Source organism: Parasteatoda tepidariorum, chromosome 5 (assembly GCF_982258835.1).
Source record: "Parasteatoda tepidariorum strain Cologne lab strain chromosome 5, Ptep-v5.0, whole genome shotgun sequence".
Classification (NCBI taxonomy): Eukaryota; Metazoa; Arthropoda; class Arachnida; order Araneae; family Theridiidae; genus Parasteatoda; species Parasteatoda tepidariorum.
This window is the reverse complement of record NC_141759.1, coordinates 90,564,275-90,580,981: the sequence shown is the minus strand read 5'-3', so window position 1 is coordinate 90,580,981 and position 16,707 is coordinate 90,564,275. Positions and strand designations below refer to the sequence as shown.

General features: G+C 31.5%; 1 protein-coding gene across 8 annotated transcripts in view; it reads right to left on the bottom strand.

Annotated features, from left to right (window-relative positions):
• LOC107457440 (protein SSUH2 homolog) overlaps nucleotides 1-16,707 on the bottom strand; it is a 50,329-nt gene that overhangs the window by 18,255 nt on the left and 15,367 nt on the right. For 6 of the 8 annotated variants that reach the window (XM_071185525.2, XM_043040244.3, XM_043040245.3 and 3 more), the window contains one exon: nucleotides 9,259-9,363. The exons of the other annotated variants lie outside the window; for them this stretch is intronic. In XM_071185525.2, the coding sequence (XP_071041626.2) occupies nucleotides 9,259-9,363 (105 nt within the window). The remainder of the gene's footprint in view (nucleotides 1-9,258; nucleotides 9,364-16,707) is intronic. 8 annotated transcript variants of the gene reach the window in all.

Below are 16,707 nucleotides of genomic sequence, written 5' to 3'. Positions count from 1 at the left end.
TCTATCGACTAATTTTTAAAAAAAAAATAAAAAATAACGTTTATAACGTAATTAGTTTTATTGTCTCAAATATTATCAAGCAAGCTCAAGAATTCTCGATAGTTACTGTTAGCGTTACAAATTAATAACTCGTTCATAAAGCGCAAAATATGAATAAAACATAAAATTAAAAAAAAAAATAATAACGTCTTTACTATTTAATTTAATTTAGGGCATTGTAACACTTAATTCTAAATAATCATAGTTTTTAAAGTAATTGAAATACATTAAATTGTAAACTTTCACACAGAGGACCAAATTGAAACAACAAAAAAAAAGATGTAATAAAGTTTTTCAGGGACAGCTTTTTTTCCAACACTACCTACCCGAATCTCAAAAACGTTAAAGAAATCAGAACATTTTGCTCATAGAGAACATTAATGAGAAGAACAACGATTGAATCCTATACCGCCAAAAAATGTTTTTAATCGCATTTTGAAGTAGAGCTAATAAATTCATAATAATTCAATATTTAACAACTAAAAAAAAAAATTTTTTTCCCCACACTAACGCAACCTACCCGAATCTCAAAAACGTTATAGAAATCAGAACATTTTGCTCATAGAGAACATTAATGAGAAGAACAACGATTGCATCCTATTCCGCGAAAAAATGTTTTTAATAGCATTTTGAAGTAGAGCTACCAAATTCATAATAATTCAATATTTAACAACTAAAAAAAAAAAATTTTTTTCCCCACACTAACGCAACCTACCCGAATCTCAAAAACGTTATAGAAATTAGAACATTTTGCTCATAGAGAACATTAATGAGAAGAACAACGATTGCATCCTATTCCGCGAAAAAATGTTTTTAATAGCATTTTGAAGTAGAGCTACCAAATTCATAATAATTCAATATTTAACAACTAAAAAAAAAATTTTTTTTTCCCCACACTAACGCAACCTACCCGAATCTCAAAAACGTTATAGAAATCAGAACATTTTGCTCATAGAGAACATTAATGAGAAGAACAACGATTGCATCCTATTCCGCGAAAAAATGTTTTTAATAGCATTTTGAAGTAGAGCTACCAAATTTATAATAATTCAATATCTAACAACTAAAAAAAAAAAAAAAATTTTTCCCCCACACTAACGCAATGGATGTAGTGTAGTGATCGCAATTTAATCGCAACTAAAAAGAAGAAAAAATGAGCGTATGGTGGGTGTTAAGCGATAACCACAATCACAAAGGGATCTAGAGAGCAACAAGTAAGGTCATTAATAAGGGAGGGAAGAAAAAAAAGAATCAACCAGAGCAACGGTCGCTCGTCAAGAGGAAGATGAGGTCAGCTGATTAAACATAGGGTTTCACTCTCAACGCTTATAAACCAAGAAATTCAGTTGTTAAAACAAAAAGCCGTAGAGTATTGCCTTTTATATAAACCACCGGTTTCAAATTTATATCTTTTTCGCGGAACCGCAACTTTGTAAATAAAGATAATTAGCAGCTGTTAATATTCTCACCAAATTATTATTTAGAAATTATTACTAATTATTTTGAAATTATTTATTGTGAAGAATGAAATATTTTCACCAATTTATAAATAATGCTATTAAAATTAGGTTTTTATGTCATATATGTAGTTAAAGTTACAGTTCCGTTGCGGCATTTAAGTGTGTTCTTGGAGTGTACCGAAAATGAATTAACTATTGCTGAATTATGGTTTTCGAGCAGGGACTATTAAAAACCTAGAAAATGGTTACCAGAGAAATTTAATTCTTTATTCTAGGATTTATTTTTATTATTTAAATATATATTAATAAGTTCCAAAAATCATTGCCGGTGGAAAAAAATTAAATGTTTATTTTTAACTTTTGGAACCTTAGCGGGCTTTACTTAGAACCATAGGGTTCTACGAAATATCTTTTGGAAACCACTGCGAAAAAAAAGAATTAATAATACGGAACAAATCAAGGGGCTTCTAAACCTATCAATAATTATTTTTGAATTTATAAACAATCCTCTCTTTATGCTTGTTTTAAAGATAGAATTTTATTTTCCGAAGTTATTGTTGCAAAGAATTTCATATTCGCTTTTTTAATCCATTATTAATTTTAATGATGTCACCGTAACATTAAAGTTCACAGAATTTTTTTTTTCTTTTTTAATGTTTGTATTTAAATAAAGATTCAGGAAATGAGATGCTAAAATCCCAGTTAATAGGAAGAAAAAAAACCTCAAGAAAGTATTTATCATATAACAAATTGTTTCGTAGAAAACACAATATTAAAAAAAGCAATGAGGAAAGTTAATCCGAAATAAAACATAAAAGTTGTTTACATTTCACTTTTAAATGATAGCAGTTTATTATGAAAAATAATTTGAGATTTTACTGTCGAAAATGATTGCTAGAAATTTACTGGTTAATTTGTTGTTTTCAAAAATTATTTCTATGAATTTACAGAATAATTTTAGCTTTAACTTTCAAGAACGCTTATAAAATTAATATAAATTAAAAAATTATTTTAAGAATTCGGTTTTTTTTTAAACTTATAATTTAAGAAACATATTCCAAAGAATATCGTAATAAGTATTTTTTTATAGATAATTTAAAGTATCTTTCCTCCATTTTTCTTCAAGATTTTTAATACGTTTTTATATTTTATTTATATCAATGGGTAAAATTTGCACTTAATGCACTAATTTCATAACTGTATAATTTAAATTTTTTTGAGAAAATTTAGTTAAAACTCAAAAATAACAAAATATTGACTAGGAATTCTCGATTAGATGAGCAATTACTCTAAATCTTATTCAAATTAATGCAAAGCAAATCATCGGTGAGTTTTTAAATCTGGTAACAGCTTGGCTCGAAATGCATGTTTACGAAAATGGACACAGCTCGAAATGCGTGTTTACGATAATGGACACAGCTCGAAATGCGTAATTTACGATAATGGACACAGCTCGAAATGCGTGTTTAGGAAAATGGACACAGCTCAAAATGCATATTTACGAGAATGGACACAGCTCGAAATGCATGTTTACGAAAATGAAAACAGCTCGGAATGCGTGTTTAGGAAAATCGACACAGCTCGGAATGCAAATTTACGAAAATGAACACAGCTCAAAATGCGTGTTAACGAGAATGGACACAGCTCGAAGTGCATGTTCACGAAAATGAAACAGTTCGAAATTCGGGTTTACGAAAATGAACACAGCTCGGAATGCGTATTTAGGAAGATGAACACAGCTCGGAATGCGTGTTTACGAAAATGAACACAGCTCGGAATGCGTGTTTACGAAAATGAACACAGCTCGGAATGCGTATTTATGAAAATGAACACAGTTCGTAATGCATGTTTAGGAAAATGGACACAGCTCGGAATACGTGTTAACGAAAACAGATACAGCTTGAAATACGTATAATGGATGTGAAAACTCGACGACGAAATATTAGTTACAGATAAAAAATTAAGTCTTCATAAAAGAATGCGAAATAAAATGCACTGCTAACAGCTAATTTCTTCCTGTTGTATATCCATATTTTAAAAAAAATTATTAGGTCAAATCACGAAATACTCTAATTATGCTTAGTAATACTTCGAGTAGTTATAGTTCGAGTAATACTTAGTTTCGATTATAAAAACATAAGTCTCTGGAAAATAGCGAAATATTTGTAGAAGTTTCCAAACAACTTTTAACACTGAAATATGCTAAACAGATTTCAAAAATAGTCATATCAACTATGTAGGAAAAAAAAAATTAATTTAAACACAAAAAAAAAACTTTTTTTAAAAAATGAAGAAAAATGTATTTTTGAAAAACTTCTACGCGTGTGGTATATTGCTGGGTGTAAGAAACACTCCCTAAACCAGACATATGACAAAACATTGTACAAAAAACAAATGTAAAAACAATTTATTTGTAACTATGAAAATATACAAGGTAGTCAAAATAGAGTTAAGAACAGGGGTGGAATTTGTGAGTCAAAAACGCCAGATGCCAAAGTGTATACCCTTTCGTTACTAAAAAAGCAAACGCCAGTTAATCAGGAATAAAAAGAACCGTTTGTTAAAACGGAGTAAAATACAAAAAAAGAAGATTAGGAAAATAATCATAGGAAAAAAAATCACTTAAAACGAATATGGTTTGTTGGTTATAGAAATCATTCCACACAAAGCTCTACCCAAAAAAACATGCTTATACACTGAAATTATTACAGTTAGTCAATTGAATATTACATAAAAAATACATACATTAAAATAAAACAAAAAGCAAATTAAAATTATTTAATGAAACACTTAAATTCCCTCTTGATAGAAAGTTCCTGTCCTAAGATAATATTTAAGTTAAAAAAAAAAAAAAAAAAAAAAAAACTTGACTGCATGATTACTAATTTAAATAAGGAGTTGAAAGTTTTTCATTTAATGATTTTCAGATCAATTAAAACTAATGTTTAGCCCCCCTCCCTCCAACAATATTTAAAGTGGACGAGAAATAAAAATTAATTGATCAATATTTAGAACAAAAATTTTGTCAGCACAAAAAAAACGTAATATAAATATGATACTTCCTATAATAATATTGCCTTCCAGGTTCAAATCCCTGCAATGGCTGGTCAATAAAAATTCCGCACCCCGCTCGCACCGAGTTTTCGTAGTATTCCTCTTCATGTAACGCAAATGCGCGTTAATTGCATTAAAATGTCCTCAACGAAGACAAAATTATTCTCAATACTTGATCAACCAGTTCCCTTGTCTTCAGGATTGGGTTCAAAACTACAAGGCTACGGAGTTGAACTTTAGTAGTCGTAAACCCAAACTTTGGGTCGGCTGCTCAATGTAGTTTATAAAATAAAATATAATAAACCTCTGAACCGTGGTGACTGAAGGGATAGAGCGGTCGCCTCCCGATGGGCTGAGTGAGTAATGCACAGTACAGTGATGAGGTAAAATATCCTCAGTGGTTGACGAATCATGGGTTAGAATCCCCTTGCGTGGGGGTTTTCGTGGTATTCTTTTCAATGTAACTCAAGTACGGGTTTGTTCCAGCAAAAGGTCTCCCACCAAGGCTAATTTGTCGCAATGTTTGATCCAGGAGTTCCTTTGTCTTTTGAGTTGAGTTCAAAACTACAAGGCTACGGAAGTGAAACATTGATAGTTGTAAACTCAGAATCTGGGCGGCTGTTCATGTTGTGGTTGTCGTATGCCATTACGGCAAGGGGTGGGATTGTTTTGGTTTTCCAGTGGAGTCATCTTTGGACCAGAATTCGACTTCTGAAACTCCCATACGTCACGCCCGTTTATAGGGCGAACCCGTTCATACACAGATCGTAATTTTGACCTGAACCAGAGATCGATCAATCTCCAATTCAGTACCCCCTAGAGGTACTGATTTATTATAGGAACATGGAGGACTTTGTGACTCGACAAATTTAACGTGCACCAGTCGCCCTTTACTACACTGGGAGTCTGCTGCCGGTGAGGATCGAACCCACGACTTCTTAGGCATGGGCCAAAGCCGGTTATATAATAAAATATAATAAACCTCTAACTGATACATTTGTAGTGGTGATCAACATCCTTTTTAATAAATTTTTTTAAACCAATATTTATTAATAGCTGCGGTCAGTACTTGTGAAAAATCTCGAACTCGAAGAAATCTGCAGCTCCTTAGGTATCGATTTATTATAGGAACATGGAGGACTTTGTGACTCAACAAATTTTACGTGCACCAGTCGCCATTTATTACACTGGGAATCTTCGGACGGCGGGAATCGAACCCACGACTTCTTGGACATGGACCAACAATGGTTACATAAAAAAATATAATAAAACTCTAACTCATACATTTGTAGTGGTAATCAACATCGTTTTTAATAAATTTTTTCAAACCCAATATTTATTAATTACTGCAATCAGTATTTGAGAATAATCTTGCACTCGAAGAAATCTGCAGCTCCTTAATTTTTGCCTGTTTTATTATGTAATAAAAAGGGTTCATACGATCCGTAAAAAAAATTAATAGAAAAGGATATGTCAATGTTATTTTTTAAAAAAAGAAGTCACTTATTTCTAAGGATTCAATTGAAAACTAAACATTCAAAACTAGGATTTCACAACAAATATTTAATCGGATATAAATAAACATAATACTAAACTAATAAATACTAAATTAATAATAAATATATTACTACTTCCGGCTAAATATATTTAATTGAAGACATTAAAATGATTCCTTGATTAAAAACACAATTAATAGCTTTACAATACGGTTTATAAGGACCTTACAAACCCCGATAAATACTTTTTAACAGTCATGCGTATAGGTATTTAATTTAATATTTTCCCAGATCATACATTAAATTTTAAATAAGCTGACTAGGTATATCATGGCAAAGAATAGAATGTGTAGCCTTTTAACTTCTAGTTAATTCATCAATAAGGCAATCACACGCCGTGTCATGTATCTCATAATTTAAAAATAATGTTAACAAAGAGAAAATATCAAAGAAGAAAACCTTGAACCACCGGGTCAAAACAACTTGACTTTCCACTTCAGAACAAAGACAAACAAATAGATCATTATATTTTACAACAACGACGAGATCGCAAACGACTTTTGGATTCGATAATACGCTCTGGAATTATTAAAATAAAAATAGAAAAAAATAAAAATTAAATTTTAATTATTACATAATTAGATTTTTTACTTTTTATGAATAAGCATTTTTTATAGAAATGTGAAAAAAGAATTATAAACTATACCCAATCAGAACAAATAGATCATTATATTTAACAACAACGACGAGATCGCAAACGACTTTAGGATTCGAAATAAGAGCTGGAATTATTAAAATATCAATAGCAAAAAGAAAAATTAAATTTAATTATTACATAATTAGACTTTTTTATTTTTTTATAAATGAAGCTAGCTATTCAATAAGCATTTTTGAAAGAAATTTGAAAAAACAATTATAAGCTAAACCTAATAATCAAATTCCATTGTAACAGAGAGTGGAAGCAGCACGCTACAAGTAGCGAAACTACTGTAATCGTTCCTTTTCCGTAGTAGGATCTAAAAACATAATAAAACGGGTTTTCTTTCGTCTGATTAGAAAACAAATAATTAAAACTTCAGTAAACAAGAAAAATCAGTAATTTTATAAATTTTAAAAAAAATTCATATTCACAATTTAAAGCAATTTTCCATCTCAACAGCGGCATGCAGAGGCCGCAAAGGGGTCAATAACTCCAGGTCATCCTGTCAAAGGGGACACCCCTTTGACTTCTAAGGATTAACTAACTCTATTACCATAATGAAATTAAATTCTTTAAAACGCAAACAAAAACCTCTATGAAGAATAAACTATGACATTAATATATTGTTAGGTATGTATTGTTAGGAAATAATATATAAATATATTTTACTATAGAAGAATCTCCGCACACATATAGGGGAGAGACGGGTAGCCCCGCCCAGCGGGTACCCCCGCCCACTGTCAATTTCATATGTATAGAATATTTTTTCAAGTCAATGGACCATCGGACATTATTTGTTATATTAAAAAAAGATTACTTTCAAAGTTTCAAGTATTTATGCAGCTGGTAACATGGTAAACAATAGTTTTGCAAATATGTTGAATACAGTAGTCATGAAATTAAGAAAAATTGGTTGAATGTTTCGATTAAATTTCATTTTAATACTAAAAAAATAATTTTTTCTATACATACAGCATTAAAGTATGTAGTCTTAAGTTTAATTTGCACAAAGAAGTTTGTATGTAAAAAATTGTTCGAGTAATTAGAAATTTACAAAAAAATTGGATTTCGGGTAGCCCCGCTCATATGAATGTCGGGTATCACCGCCCAATTTTATTTCGTCGATAAATCTACGGTTGCAAAGATTATTATTTTATTGCTTCAAATTTGAATGTTATATGCATTTTTAGCAACAAATATATGTTTTAATATTTTATGAAACATAAATTTATATATTTAAAAATGAAAAATTAAATATTTTTGAAATTGAATTGATATATCCAAATCAAATTCAATATCAAGAAATCATAAATATTATGACAAGCTATTTGCTTACTTATTTATTTTCACTTATTTGTGAACGAATCAATCTACAGAAGCATTTGAATGCAATCAAAATACAAAGTGAATTTGTAATTTTATAAGAAGTATTTTATATTAAGTTTATAAGAAGAGATCAACCAAATAAGTTTATATTGAAAAACAACCATTGTTATTAATTATTGTTACTTAAATTAAATTATTTTCGTTAAATATTTAATATAAAAATATATTAATATTATAATATATTAATATACATTAATAATGATAAAAAGTATGACATTTGTTGTTATTAAATTATAGAATTTACTAAAAGTATATAAATATGTAATAAATAAAATAATTTTGTGATAAAAAAGATAAATGAGGTTTATCTATTGTCAATACATTGGTCATTCTCATTTACACCTGAAAAAATAGCCAAAAAACATAATTTTTGTAACTGGGCGGGGCTACCCGACACATTTTGAAAAGAGCTGAAAAACATGTTTTTTTAAATTTCTATTTTTTTAAGTTTAACTACTCTTTTTTTGGTTTATTCTTTTTGCATTATTCAATTAGATGATAAAACAATAGAAACATGCAAAAATGTTGATTATTACTCAGTATTATACAGAAATATAAGCAATACTCCTTAAGTGAGCGGGGCTACCCGACTCTCCCCTATATAAAAATAAGTTTAAAATTTTGATTTCCTTTCATACACATTTTTGTTACAGTTTTTTTTTTTAAATAAAATATCTTTTTATCACTTTTTGCCCCTTCCAGTAATTACAATACTCTTAACAAGCATCTGATCAAAGAGTTGCCCCAACAGCTCCTAGATGAGAGAAGGCTTTCGCACAGGTTGCCAAGAACGATAAATCTGATGCTTTAGCAGTCCGAACGATTTTTACCTAATGCACAGTTTAGTACATAGTACGGACTGTGTGACATCTTTCTTATTTTTCCCCACTGCGCAGTTTATGTTCGTTCAGTCGGACTACTAAATTGATCCGTGCAGAGGCCTTCTCTCTTCTAGGAGGTGTTGGTTGGCCCCGGACATTCCCACGTCTACACGCTACCACATAAAAATCTAAATAAAAATCCAAATTTCACTTACAAATACGAAATTTTACAAACACATTCTGAAAGTGAAGAATTAGAAAAAAAAATGCAGTGATATTCAGAAAGTATGATTGTAACCTACCGTCTTCGAAAGATGCAGTTTCATACCCCCGTACTTTATCCATCAGCTCCAAGGGAGGGGCGGATGGTTCCGGTTCATCATCCACAGCATCCGGCGGAGGTGTGACTGAAAAAAAAAGAAATAAATATATATAATCAAAATAATTCAGATAAGGAAAATATAGTTGTAAATTTGTTGTTGTTTCTAATGATACTTGAACAAGCAAAAATCGCCAGCTATAGATCTTTCGCGAATTTAGTCAGGGAGGTGAGCCTATCGTTTGACAAGAAAGCACTTCAAAGATGAAAGTACGTCTTGGTTCAGAATCCCATGGATAGATGGCAGCACTACTCATTCGTGAGACCACTTCCGCAATTTAGACATGGTGCTGAAGGGGAAGGAAATTTTCTCCAACTCCCCGAAACCATGGTACTGCTCAGCGACCGAACATAGAACTTTAGATTCCAACGATTTTACATGTACACATATCGCATGTACTCGGTGAGACTTACAGTAGTCGAGGATCGAACCCCGGTCCCTCCGAACCGTGTTAGATCCGAAAATTTCAATTCAAAAAAATTCTAGTGCAGATAATTTTTTTGTAAAATTAAAATGATGCTGGGTTTGAATCCCAGCGATGGCTCATCGAAACGAATTCCGTACCTGTTTTCACCGACTACAGTGCAAACGTAAAATATCCTCAGTGGAGACGGATCATGGGTTAGAGTCCCTTGTCGTCAGGCTAACCGTAGGAGGTTTTCCTCACCATGCACAAATGCAGGTTAGTTCCTTAAAAAAAAGTCCTAAACGAAGTCAAGTTTCTGCCATCAAAAAGCATGCACAAAGTCTTAACTGATACAGATACACAATTTTTTGTATCCATAATTATAGTACAAAAACACTTCCAAAATTAATTATTGACATTGTATATTTTGTAAAGCACTTAAAACTGTGCATATTTTGTTAAACACTTAAAACTAGTCCATATTTAAAGTACTTTTAAAAAAAAATGAGTCATACATGGGTAAAATTTAGACAAACTTTTTGAAATGTTTCATTATTTTATTAAGGTTTACTTGAAAGCAAATAAATATTTGTTTTTCAAAGTAGACCAAAATTTTAGACAAAAGAAAAAAAACTAAAAAATATTTTAAAACATGCTGTTTTACAAATTAAGGTCAAATCTGATTAAAAAAATTTTAGAATGTTACAATAGTTAAAATTAAAATAGATTAAAAAAATAAAATTAAAATGAAATAAAATACATTTCTTAAATTAGGAAAGAGTGGGATATTAAAAAGATCATTAACGAAAAAAGAGAGAAAAGATCATTCGGATATTTCAATATACGGAATGATTCCGAAAAATCAAGGTTAGTAACTGAAGAGCAGTGCTGAATGATTTTAGCAGAAGAAACCTGAAACGTGTGATTAGAACTTCAACTGTGTAGGATGATGGGAGACAGTTTGATGTCTTGATTTAAGACATATCATTGAGTCGAAGTGTAAGTGTGCGTTTAATTTGTGCAACAAACGCGTATGACCACGCTGACAAAAAATTTAAAAAAAAAACATCCAGCTATTAATATTAGCAATTGGTTCAGTAAGAGCCGCGATGGCTCAGGGGACAGAGCGTTCGCCTTCCAGTGAGGCGAACCGGGTTCGAATCCCAGTCGATACGAATTCCGCATTCGGCTTGCACCGACCACAGTGCTGACGTGAAATATCCTCAGTGGTAGACGGATCATGAGTTAATAGTCCCTTCGCCGTCAGGCTAACCGTGGGAGGTTTTCGTGGTCTCCCTCTCCATGCAATGCAATAGCGGGTTAGTTCCATCAAAAAATCCTCCACGAAGGCAAATTCCTCCCAATACTTGATTCAGGACTTTCCTTGTCTTCTGGATAGGCTTCAAAATTACAACTTACGGAGTTAAACATTAGTTAGTTGTCGTAAACCCAAATATTGGGTCGACTGTTCAACGACGGTTATAAAATAAAATAAAACTGGTTCAGTAACCCGGAATTACATAAAAATCAATTTTAAAAAAGTGATTTAACCCTTTCTAAAGCCATGGTAAGTATACTTACCACCAATTTTTAAAGTCTGCAGTGAATTTTTTTACCACTTTTAATATAGGTTTCCATTTGTTAATAACTTCAGCTTTCTTGAAGTGTGTTTGAATAAAATTGGCAACCATTTGTTAGCTTAACAAAACGTTAGTTTAACAAAAGTTACAAAATGCATAATTCCTTTTGAAGATTGTAGCATTATAAAAAAAATTTTATAAATAAGGAAAAATAAAAGTCAATAAGTTCCTAACAGGTCATGTTAAATATTCTTACCATCAATTAAATGGCATTTTTATAAACTAAATGAGTTTTTTTTTTTCTTATACAGGGTGCGTAGCCAGATTTTTCAACAAAAAATTAGCACCTTTTAAGTACTTTTTAAGCACTCAAAAATATTTTCAATCACTTTTTAAAAAAAACATCATAATTAGGATTTGTTCAGGAATAAAAAAAAATTTTCCATCGTTTAAAGTTCTTGATTTATAAACATAAAATCAATAAAACTCAAAAACTTTACACAATCATGATTAAATACCTAGTTCCCGATAAATATTGCAGAGAAAATTGTGAAAATCATATATTTTTTTGTAATTTAAAGCTACAATTAACACAGCAAAGAAAAAATCTCTTTTTATTAGATAGAAAAGTAAGTACTTTTTACAAACCCCAAATAAAAAAAGGCACCTTTAAAAGCTTTTAAAAAAAACGTAAATCAAAAGTAAGCACCTTTAAGCACTTTTTAAAAACACTGCGCACCCTGTTATAATATCAATTACTATTCTTATAACAATTTCAATTTCAAAAATACTTTAATTTACCTTTACTAGAAATAAAATGGCCCATTAAAGGGTTAAAAAAGCCTGTTATTTAGTGTTCGTAAAGTGAAACCTTTCAAGCCATCTTTTAAGTCGGTGTAAATGACATTTGAAAAGAACATAGAGGCATATTTGTCAGGAAGTTTCTCACGGCACAAGTGATAATAATAGTTCTTTTTTAAAAGAAGAAGAAAAAAAAAACATCAAAGAATCTATCTCGCGTCTCACAAGCATATCCAGAAAAATAAACCGAGCACGTGTCTTTCAAATCGGACGATGAAGGAAGAAAAAAAAGTTATTTTGACTTTTGAAAACAGTCCAATTTTACCTCTGTTAGCACTATTTAGATACATACTTCGAAAAAGAAAAAAAAATTAATTTAGATTCGAATAATAAGCTGTTGCCTTAAGGCCATCCCGAGGTTAGTTACCGAAGGATTAATTTGAAACCTTCCCAAAAATATGCGCTCAGTAAAATTGCTTCGTACAAGGGTCTTATTAACTCGCTTCCGTGTATGCGAAAGTGGAGTATTTCAATTGAAATTTCGATCACTTTCGGAACATCCACAGCATTCAAATATACACTGTTAAAAATTTCTCGGAAAAAAAACGGTTAAATAACAATTTAATTAATTGTTATCTTACGAAAACAAAACAATCAAATGACCATAAATGAGATGATAATGAAACTGTTAGCTGTGAGAAGAACTGTTTATTAACAGGTTTGCTCCTAATACGGTTAAACAACCAGAATTTTATCGCGCCAACTAATCCCACCAAATGAAGCCACTTAGTTCTTAACAACTGCGTACATATCATAGACAAGAAGGCTAATCTGTTAGTCTCATGACCTACAGAACGGGGGTTCGAGTCTCAGCATTGACCACAATATTTCCTCCATTCTCTTCGACGCATGAAGAGCTTCTAGTGTCCTATACTTCCCGATTTGTGTCCTGCACACTCCAATGCCCACTACCTTACGAAAATCCAAACTCCAATGTTTAGCTAAATTTCTTTCTTACGGTTCTGAAACCATGCCAGTTGTAAATGGTTAAAAATCCGTTTAGTTTTGCATTCATGATTTTATAACCATACTAGTTGTAAATGGTTTCAAAATCGTAAGGGTAAAAAGCGTTATTTACCGTAAACTTTACGGTTGATCGGATGGACAGACTGCTGCCGGTTATTTTACCATAATTTTCGAATTAGAATTCTAACAGTGTAGATCAGGGGTGTCAAACTAGCGGCCTGCAGGCCGCATGCGGCCCAGTCAATATATCCGACGCAAAGTAAAAATAAAATAGAAATGTGAATTAGAAAGGAAACCAGCATCTAAAATTATAATATACTTTATTTATAAACTATACGGATCATTTTAAATTGTACGAGTGAAAATGTAAAATTCTAATTGGCTTGTGGGACCTGCAATTCCAGGGATACTGCATCGTATCAAAAATACGCAAAAAAAATTTCAAATCTGAAAACAGAATTTGAAACAAGGTTTAAAGATTTCAATTCTTTGGAAGACAAATTTTGTTTGTTCTCTTCGATTTTCTCAATAAATATAGACTCAGTGCCCAGTAATATGCAAATGAAAGTGTTTGAGATTCAGTGCTACTCAAATTTGAAGGCAAAATTCATTGAAGTGGGTATGCCTGAATTTTACAAATATTTACCGGCAAGGTTTGAAAATACTCGAAAATTCGCTTATGAAATTATTTCCATGTTTGGAAGTACTTATCAGTGTGAGCAATTATTTTCTGTTATGAATGGAAATAAATCTCCCATCCGAAACCGTATTAATAACGCTCACGTTGGGTCAATTTTGAAAGTAGTTTCGGCCAATAAAATTTCTCCCGAAATAGGAAAGATAGTAGCAGAAAAGAGATGTCAAGTATTAAACAATAATTTAACTTTAAATATGTTTATTACAATATACTACTCAAAATAAAAAATAATTGTTTCTATGAACATTGATTTTTTTTTTTTTTTTTTTTTTTTTTTTTTTTGCGGCCCACCTGAAGTTAAGCATTGTTTATTTGGCCCAAGTCAGCTTTTGAGTTTAACACCCCTGGTGTAGATCCTCCGTTTCTGGTAACGAGGCAAGTTTCAAACTTTTTTTGACAGCTGCAAATAGAATTTATCGCCATAATATCGCCGAAAGAAATTAATCGTCAATCAAATTTTCACTGCTTTCAACTCGTGAAGTTTTTAAATTTTAAGTGGAGCTATGTGCTGGATGACATTGAAAGTTTCAAACGCTTTCTGACTAGGACGTGATTTTCCAATCCAGCGGCTTTTAACGACCCGCTCTCCTGTTTGACATTTTTTTTAAATAAAAAGTAAAGAAATAAAACTTGATTCTTGACTTTTTTTTAGTTCAGGTAATAAATTTTAAAATAAATAAAAGCTTGCATTATAATTGCGACCAACTACACTCAACAGAAAAACCTCCAAAAAAGAGAACGAGTCGTTAAAAGCCACTGGATTGTAAATTAGCAGCCGGGACAAATAGATTTTCACAACATATTACCGCCCAAATAAATGCATCGTCAATCAAATTTCACCAAATTCCAACTAGCTGGAGTGTTTAAATTTTAACCAGAGTTATGGGTTGATTTATAACGTAAATTTTAATCTCTTTCTGTCCGCTACAAATGGAAGTTTCTGCCATTATCTCCGGAGGAAATTCATCGTCAATGAAATGTTTGCCATTTCCTAACTTTATCAAAATTTGACCAGGACTGTGCTGAATAACAATGCAAGTTTCAATCGTTTTTTGATCGTTGCAAGCAGAATTTATCGCTAAACTATCGCCAAAAGGAACTTATCGTCAATCTTAATTTTGACTAGTTTCAATTTTTAATCAGAACAAGAACTTAATGCCGGATGATAGTTAATACAAGTTTTAATCGTTTTCAGATCACTAAAAGCCATTTTATTTTATTTTATAACCGTCGTTGAGCGGCCGTCCCAGTTTTCGAGTTTACGACTTCTAATGTTCAACTCCGTAGCCTCGTAATTTTGAACCCAATCCAGAAGACAAGGGAAATCATGGATTAAGTATTGGGAGGCATTTTGCTTCATGGAAGACTTTTTGATGGAACTAACCCGCATTTGCGTTACATGGAGAGGAAGACCACGAGAACCTCCCCAAGGTTAGCGTGCCCCATGAGCAATTACGGCACATGCGGGAGAGAAACTATCAGTTTCTTCGCTTGTACTGTAATATACTATTGCAGTCATTAACTTTAATTAACCCCTTAACGACCGGTTAATTTTAAAGAAAACGGTCATAAAAGTGCCCATTTTTTTTATCCCTGAAAATTATATAAAAATATGTGTTTGAACAATATATATATTCATTTTTAATTTCTTTTTAGCTTGAAATTTTAAAAAAATTAAATTTTTAGGAAAAGCCAACATTCAACTATGACTTAATGTTGGTTTTCCAGCAAGCAAGGAAAATTTAAAAAATATGTGTTTTAAACATTAAAAAAGAATTTTATTAAACTTACGTATAATATAAATAAAGATTAGTAATTTTTTTCTTGCGTGATAATTTTTAAAGCATGAGATACAGAAGCCAACGTCACAATCTGGACAGTAGTACCGAGTTTCCTTCCTACGTCTCTTATTGTTTTCATCTCCCCTTAAACTTATCTACAATTACCTTAAAAATATCCGGGTACTGTCATCTGGTGTGTAAAATGAGAAATAAAATGTTTTCTGGGCAAAAGAAATGAATTAGTTTAATTCTTATTGGTGCGTTACTACTGAACACTCCAGCCCGGAAATATCACGGGATCGAGAAATAGAGGGCTAAACCTCACCCCGTCATTTTCACGGAAGCGAGAAGGAAGGGATTAAAAACATAAAACATTTTGAAAATTTTAATGAAGTAACGAACATAAAAATATAATAAAAATGAATTTAATTACTTGGGGGGTGGGGGTTAAATTCAAACATTAACTACAGTCTGTCCATTAGTTGATATCTGGAAGGTCGCTACTGAGAAAATCCACTTCAGACAGCGCACATGCGAGGATTAATGTGTTTCTAATGACACTTGAACAAGCCAACCTCTCTAGCCATGGGCCTTTTCCCGATTAATTCAAGAAGGTGTGCTTTTCGTTTGACAAGAAAGCACCGCAAGAGTAAAAGTACGTCTTATTTCGGAATACCACGGTTAAAAATTTATGAAGTTGGTGGGAAATATACTTCCTAATGGCTTACAAAGGGTTAAAAATAAATAACTTTGCCGCCGCTTTTTGATTTATTTCTGCTTTCGAGAATAATCAAAACATCAAATATTTCCCACAAACTTTCAAGTACATTTTTTGACATTAATCGTAGATTTTTTTTTTCGTCCGCGGAAGTGTTTCGGATTATAGTGATGACTTGGTGACATATTTATGTTCTGGAAAATTGCCGAATTTTTTTTGTGTGGACTTGAAGTTTACATTTTTGTTCATTTAATCCTTTCGTACCTAGCCTTGAGTTTTTTTGTTTTGTTTTTTTAAATCATTATATTTATCTTAAAATTTCGAAATATGTCATTTTAATCGCAAAAGAATGTTAATGAATT